The sequence below is a fragment of the Nerophis ophidion genome, linkage group LG28 (assembly GCF_033978795.1).
Source record: "Nerophis ophidion isolate RoL-2023_Sa linkage group LG28, RoL_Noph_v1.0, whole genome shotgun sequence".
Taxonomy (NCBI): domain Eukaryota; kingdom Metazoa; phylum Chordata; class Actinopteri; order Syngnathiformes; family Syngnathidae; genus Nerophis; species Nerophis ophidion.
In genome coordinates, this window is record NC_084638.1 from 18,558,091 (window position 1) to 18,565,552 (window position 7,462).

Below are 7,462 nucleotides of genomic sequence, written 5' to 3' on the forward strand. Positions count from 1 at the left end.
TATCATACGCTTTCTCAATGTCCAAAAATACCGCAATTATACTTTCTTTATTTATTTGTCCCTTCCTAATTTCCTCTTCCAGCTGCACTGCTGGGTCATTTGTGCTTCTTGCTTTGCAAAAACCACTTTGGTAGTTTTTTATAATTTATTTTGACTCTAAATAACATATTAATCTTTCATTAATCATATTTTCCATTACTTTGCCCAAATTTGAGGTCAATGCTATCGGCCTATAATTTCCTGCCTCTTCCGGATCTTTCCCTGGCTTGCATATTGGAATTATTACAGCTGTTTTCCACTCATCTGGTAATTTTCCTTATTCATATATCCCATTATATAATTTCAAGACCACTTCTTTGCCGATGCTACCTAAATTTTTGATAATTTGATAACTCACCAGGTCTTTCCCTGGCGTCGTATTTTTAACTTTTTTTAAAATTCGAACCATTTCATCCAAAGAAAATGTCATATCCATTGTGTTGGTAAAACTATTATCGTTGTCTTCCTTCATTTCCTTAATATTTAAACTAATTGTTTCTTCTCTGTTTTGTTTTTCTACATTTCTCAAATTATCATTACCGTGCATTTTAACAAAGGTTTTTGCTAAAAGTTCTGCTTATTCTTTATTTCCTACCACACTCCGCGTTCCATCTTTCATCACATGATTTTTATGTTCTTTTCTGACCCCTGACATTCTCTTCAGTACTGCTCTGTGCTGAGCCTCCCTTTTTCATTTTTTTCTATAAACCTTTATTTATAAAACTGCAACATTTACAAACAATCGCTGAATAATAATAATCAAAACAAGTACAAAAACAGTACAAATCAGGGGTTGTAAACTCAATAATGTAACTAAAATAGAATGCTATGTACCAGATTTGAGCTTTATCGAGCTATTACCATTGCAGTACAAAGTCTTCATTGTTTTGCAGAAAAAACAGCCGACGCCAAATTTGTCAAGTTTCTTGAAGATACATTCATGTGACAAAAGACTGTTTTTTTTTTTTTTTTTTTTTTTTATGTTTATTTATGAATGTAAGCCTCTGTGTTTTCTCTTCGGCCACTCGGCGGTGACGTGATTCGCAGCTTCCGGCGTAAACGGAAAGCAGCGGAAGAGAGCAGTACTGCCTTGTAACGTAAAATGTGCAAACTGAAAGCCGTGAGCAGGACGCTAATAAGTCAGTGTTATTATTTGTTCTCCAGTTTGAAATATTTACGTCGTATAAAATACATATTTGACTCTTTAGTAAAGGATAAAGTCGTCTCGATGCGCAAGAAGCACTGTGCCGCTTCTCGTGCTATCTTTGCTTGTTAGTTAGCTTAGCTCGCTAGTTAGCTTAGCTTGTTAGCTGCTAACAGAAGACACAGAAGTTATCAACACATCGCTAAGTAGAGATCAAGTGTGAGAGTAAAGTGTTGTGATTGTATGAAAATGTCTACATTACAAATGTTGAGAGCGTTGGTGGATCAGCGACTAACTGCTGCCGTTGAAGAAATATTTGTAGTGTTAGAAAGAACGATAGCAGAATACGAGGCGGAACTTTCAAGAACAAAAGAGGATTGCAATCAACTACTGGACGTTCTTTTCAAGAAACATCAAGTTGTGTTACTCAGAACAGGTTTGTTTGCTTCTTACTCTCACATTTTTACTAACTTTTTATTTGATTGTTAACAAGAAAATGACATTTGGTTTAATTGATGTGAGTGGAGTAGCCTTGTCAAGTGAAAGTAAACAATCTGGCATGCAAATGAAAGAAGGGCCATGGAACAGAGTAATGTAATTAAAGAAAAACATGGATAATCAACAGAAAATATTTCTAGGTTTTGTTACAGAAGTAGTCTAGCAAATCTAAACAACAGCAAGCTTAAAGTTACTCTTTTTTTCTTTTCTTTTTTTGTACAACAAAATATTACTAAATCATCACCGGCTTGCTTATGTTACCATTTGTGGTTTAACAGAACGTATACATATTTTAAAAACATGTTTTACAATGACTCATTATATTGAATAAAAATGCTTAGGAATTAGTTAGGCGTTCATGCTTGCAACTAACAATTTGCAGTCATGTTGTTGTAGAATATATATTCAATGATAACTAGGGATGTACGCTTAGCTTTTTCACCCGGGCACTGTTATGAATACTACTCAGTGGCCTAGTGGTTCGAGTGTCCGCCCTGGTATCAGTAGGTCGTGAGTCCAAACCCCGGTCGAGTCATACCAAAGACTATAACAATGGGACCCGTTACCTCCCTGCTTGACACTCAGCATGAAGGGTTGGAATTGGGGGTTAAATCACCAAAAATGATTCCCGGGTGTGGCACGGCTGCTGCCCACTGCTCCCCTCACCTCCCAGGGGGTCATCAAGGGTGATGGGTCAAATGCAGAGAATAATTTTGCCACATTTAGTATGTGTGTGACAATCATTGGTACTTTAACTTTAAAAAAGTTAGATGCAATACCATCCATCCATCCATCCATCATCTTCCGCTTATCCGAGGTCGGGTCGCGGGGGCAACAGCCTAAGCAGGGAAACCCAGACTTCCCTCTCCCCAGCCACTTCGTCTAGCTCTTCCCGGGGGATCCCGAGGCGTTCCCAGGCCAGCCGGGAGACATAGTCTTCCCAACGTGTCCTGGGTCTTCCCCGTGGCCTCCTACCGGTTGGACGTGCCCTAAACACCTCCCTAGGGAGGCGTTCGGGTGGCATCCTGACCAGATGCCCGAACCACCTCATCTGGCTCCTCTCGATGTGGAGGAGCAGCGGCTTTACTTTGAGTTCCTCCCGGATGGCAGAGCTTCTCACCCTATCTCTAAGGGAGAGCCCCGCCACACGGCGGAGGAAACTCATTTCGGCCGCTTGTACCCGTGATCTTATCCTTTCGGTCATGACCCAAAGCTCATGACCATAGGTGAGGATGGGAACGTAGATCGACCGGTAAATTGAGAGCTTTGCCTTCTGGCTCAGCTCCTTCTTCACCACAACGGATCGGTACAACGTCCGCATTACTGAAGACGCCGCACCGATCCGCCTGTCGATCTCACGATCCACTCTTCCCTCACTCGTGAACAAGACTCCTAGGTACTTGAACTCCTCCACTTGGGGCAGGGTCTCCTCCCCAACCCGGAGATGGCACTCCACCCTTTTCCGGGCGAGAACCATGGACTCGGATTTGGAGGTGCTGATTCTCATTCCGGTCGCTTCACACTCGGCTGCGAACCGATCCAGCGAGAGCTGAAGATCCCGGTCAGATGAAGCCATCAGGACCACATCATCTGCAAAAAGCAGAGACCTAATCCTGCGGTTACCAAACCGGAACCCCTCAACGCCTTGACTGCGCCTAGAAATTCTGTCCATAAAAGTTATGAACAGAATCGGTGACAAAGGACAGCCTTGGCGGAGTCCAACCCTCACTGGGAATGTGTTCGACTTACTGCCGGCAATGCGAACCAAGCTCTGGCACTGATCGTACAGGGAACGGACCGCCACAATAAGACAGTCCGATACCCCATACTCTCTGAGCACTCCCCACAGGACTTCCCGAGGGACACGGTCGAATGCCTTCTCCAAGTCCACAAAGCACATGTAGACTGGTTGGGCAAACTCCCATGCACCCTCAAGAACCCTGCCGAGAGTATAGAGCTGGTCCACAGTTCCACGACCAGGACGAAAACCACACTGTTCCTCCTGAATCCGAGGTTCGACTATCCGACGTAGCCTCCTCTCCAGTACACCTGAATAAACCTTACCGGGAAGGCTGAGGAGTGTGATCCCACGATAGTTGGAACACACCCTCCGGTCCCCCTTCTTAAAGAGAGGAACCACCACCCCGGTCTGCCAATCCAGAGGTACCGCCCCCGATGTCCACGCGATGCTGCAAAGTCTTGTCAACCAAGACAGCCCCACAGCATCCAGAGCCTTAAGGAACTCCGGGCGGATCTCGTCCACCCCTGGGGCCTTGCCACCGAGGAGCTTTTTAACTACCTCAGCGACCTCAGCCCCAGAAATAGGAGAGTCCACCACAGATTCCCCAGGCACTGCTTCCTCATAGGAAGACGTGTTGGTGGGATTGAGGAGGTCTTCGAAGTATTCCTTCCACCTATCCACAACATCCGCAGTCGAGGTCAGCAGAACACCATCCGCACCATACACGGTGTTGATAGTGCACTGCTTCCCCTTCCTGAGGCGGCGGACGGTGGTCCAGAATCGCTTCGAAGCCGTCCGGAAGTCGTTTTCCATGGCTTCCCCGAACTCTTCCCATGTCCGAGTTTTTGCCTCCGCGACCGCTGAAGCTGCACACCGCTTGGCCTGTCGGTACCTGTCCACTGCCTCCGGAGTCCTATGAGCCAAAAGGACCCGATAGGACTCCTTCTTCAGCTTGACGGCATCCCTCACCGCTGGTGTCCACCAAGGGGTTTTAGGATTGCCGCCCCGACAGGCACCAACTACCTTGCGGCCACAGCTCCGATCTGCCGCCTCGACAATAGAGGTGCGGAACATGGTCCACTCGGACTCAATGTCCAGCACCTCCCTCGTGACATGTTCAAAGTTCTTCCGGAGGTGGGAATTGAAACTTTGTCTGACAGGGGACTCTGCCAGACGTTCCCAGCAGACCCTCACAATGCGTTTGGGCCTCCCAGGTCTGTCCGGCATCCTCCCCCACCATCGCAGCCAACTCACCACCAGGTGGTGATCGGTAGAAAGCTCCGCCCCTCTCTTCACCCGAGTGTCCAAAACATGAGGCCGCAAATCCGATGACACAACTACAAAGTCGATCATGGAACTGCGGCCTAGGGTGTCCTGGTGCCAAGTGCACATATGGACACCCTTATGTTTGAACATGGTGTTTGTTATCGACAAACTGTGACGAGCACAAAAGTCCAATAACAAAACACCACTCGGGTTCAGATCCGGGCGGCCATTCTTCCCAATCACGCCTCTCCAGGTTTCACTGTCGTTGCCAACGTGAGCGTTGAAGTCTCCCAGTAGGACAAGGGAATCACCCGGGGGAGCACTTTCCAGTACTCCCTCGAGTGTTCCCAAAAAGGGTGGGTACTCTGAACTGCTGTTTGGTGCATAAGCACAAACAACAGTCAGGACCCGTCCCCCCACCCGAAGGCGGAGGGAGGCTACCCTTTCGTCCACTGGGTTGAACTCCAACGTACAGGCTTTGAGCCGGGGGGAAACAAGAATTGCCACCCCAGCCCGTCGCCTCTCACTGCCGGCAACGCCAGAGTGGAAGAGGGTCCAATCCCTCTCGAGAGAAGTGGTTCCAGAGCCCTTGCTGTGCGTCGAAGTGAGTCCGACTATGTCCAGCCGGAATTTCTCGACTTCGCGCACTAGCTCAGGCTCCTTCCCCCCCAGTGACGTGACGTTCCACGTCCCAAGAGCTAGCTTCTGTAGCCGAGGATCGGACCGCCAAGTGCCCTGCCTTCGGCTGTCGCCCAGCTCACAATGCACCCGACCTCTATGGCCCCTGCTATGGGTGGTGAGCCCATTGGAGGGGTGACCCACGTTGCCTCTTCGGGCTGTGCCCGGCCGGGCCCCATGGGAACAGGCCCGGCCACCAGGCGCTCGCCATCGTGCCCCACCTCCGGGCCTGGCTCCAGAGGGGGGCCCCGGTGACCCGCGTCCGGGCGAGGGAAATCTGGGTCCATGGTTTTTCATCTTCATAAAGGTCTTCGAGCTGCTCTTTGTCTGATCCCTCACCTAGAACCTGTTTGCCTTGGGAGACCCTACCAGGGGGCTTTATGCCCCCGGACAACATAGCTCCTAGGATCATCCTAGATGCAATACCAAGTGTTCTTAATAACAATTACAATATTAGCACTCAAACAACATAACCATTAAAGGCCTACTGAAACCCACTACTACCGACCACGCAGTATGATAGTTTATATATCAATGATGAAATATTAACATTGCAACACATGCCAATACGGCCTTTTTAGTTTACTAAATTGCAATTTTAAATTTCCCGGGACTTCTTTCTTAAAAACGTTACGTACTGATGGCGTGTACGCGTGTCGTCACGGGCTTTTATGAATATAAGGCGCTGCGCACACACAGCTAACATTCGTCTGCTTTAACGGCATAATTACACAGTATTTTGGACATCTGTGTTGCTGAGTCTTTTGCAATTTGTTCAATTATTATTGGAGAAGTCAAAGTAGAACGATAGAGTTGGGAAGCTTTAGCCTTTAGCCACACAGACACACGGTGATTCCTTGTTTAAAATTCACGGAGGTGAAGCTTTCTTATGGATCACAGTAAACATGGATCCCGACCACTTGTCAACCAGCAGGTTTCGGTGAGAAAATTGTGTTTAAAAAGTCGCCACTTACCGGATATCAGCTGAGCTTGTGCCTCCCGTACAGCTGCCGTCGACTTCCCCGAGACACTGCGCGTCAACACCCGGCCGTGGACGTACACTTCCGACTATCAGGTACTGTTAATCTCACTAAAACACCAGCAACACAATAGAAATATAAGGGATTTCCCAGAATTATCCTAGTAAATGTTTCTAAAAACATATGAATCCGTCTCAATGCAACGCGATTGCGAATCGCGTTTTTTATTTTTTTTTCTAGCCCGTCGCGATCAATATCCTCAAACACAAATCTTTCATCCTCGCTCAAATTAATGGGGAAATTGTCGTTTTCTCGGTCTGAATAGCTGTTTTTGTTGGAGGCTCCCATTAAAACCAATGTGAATATATGAGGAGCCATCAACATGTGACATCATCGTCTGCGACTTCCGGTAGAGGCAGGGCTTTTCTCCAGTTGCGAACTTTATCGTGGATGTTCTCTACTAAATCCTTTCAGCAAAAATATGGCAATAATGCAAAATGATCAAGTATGACACATAGAATGGACTTGCTATCCCCGTTTAAATAAGAACATCTCTTTTCAGTAGGCCTTTAAGACACATGTGCACTCATACTAATAAGAACTCATTCAGCTTTTTATAGCCAAGTAATACTATAAAAGTATAGTCCACTACCATGTATCAGTAACATAACATGACTGACAGCACGTGCATTTACATTACTGATCATAATGCCACTTATACAAACCCCGTTTCCATATGAGTTGGGAAATTGTGTTAGATGTAAATATAAACGGAATACAAAGATTTGCAAATCCTTTTCAACCCATATTCAGTTGAATGCACTACAAAGACAAGATATTTGATGTTCAAACTCATAAACTTTTTTTTTTTTCTGCAAATAATAAATAACTTAGAATTTCATGGCTGCAACACGTGCCAAAGTAGTTGTTGGGAAAGGGCATGTTCACCACTGTGTTACATCACCTTTTATTTTAACAACACTCAATAAACGTTTGGGAACTGAGGAAACTAATTGTTGAAGCTTTGAAAGTGGTATTCTTTTCCATTCTTGTTTTATGTAGAGCTTCAATCTTCGTTTTCGTATTCATAATGCGCCACACATTTTCGATGGGAGA

At 46.2% G+C, this 7,462-nt stretch overlaps 2 protein-coding genes across 3 annotated transcripts in view; one reads left to right on the forward strand and one right to left on the reverse strand.

The window, feature by feature from the left end:
* The window catches only part of LOC133545393 (zinc finger protein 501-like), a 399,721-nt gene that overhangs the window by 60,237 nt on the left and 332,022 nt on the right, over positions 1–7,462 (reverse strand). The window lies entirely within an intron of this gene.
* Positions 1,082–7,462, forward strand: part of LOC133545467 (zinc finger protein 501-like) — a 15,860-nt gene continuing 9,479 nt past the window's right edge. The window contains exons 1-2 of one of the 2 annotated variants that reach the window (XM_061891094.1): positions 1,082–1,619; positions 6,374–6,441. In XM_061891094.1, the coding sequence (XP_061747078.1) occupies positions 1,427–1,619; positions 6,374–6,441 (261 nt within the window). In that variant the 5' untranslated portion in view covers positions 1,082–1,426. The remainder of the gene's footprint in view (positions 1,620–6,373; positions 6,442–7,462) is intronic. The other variant, XM_061891093.1, reaches the window with a different exon arrangement.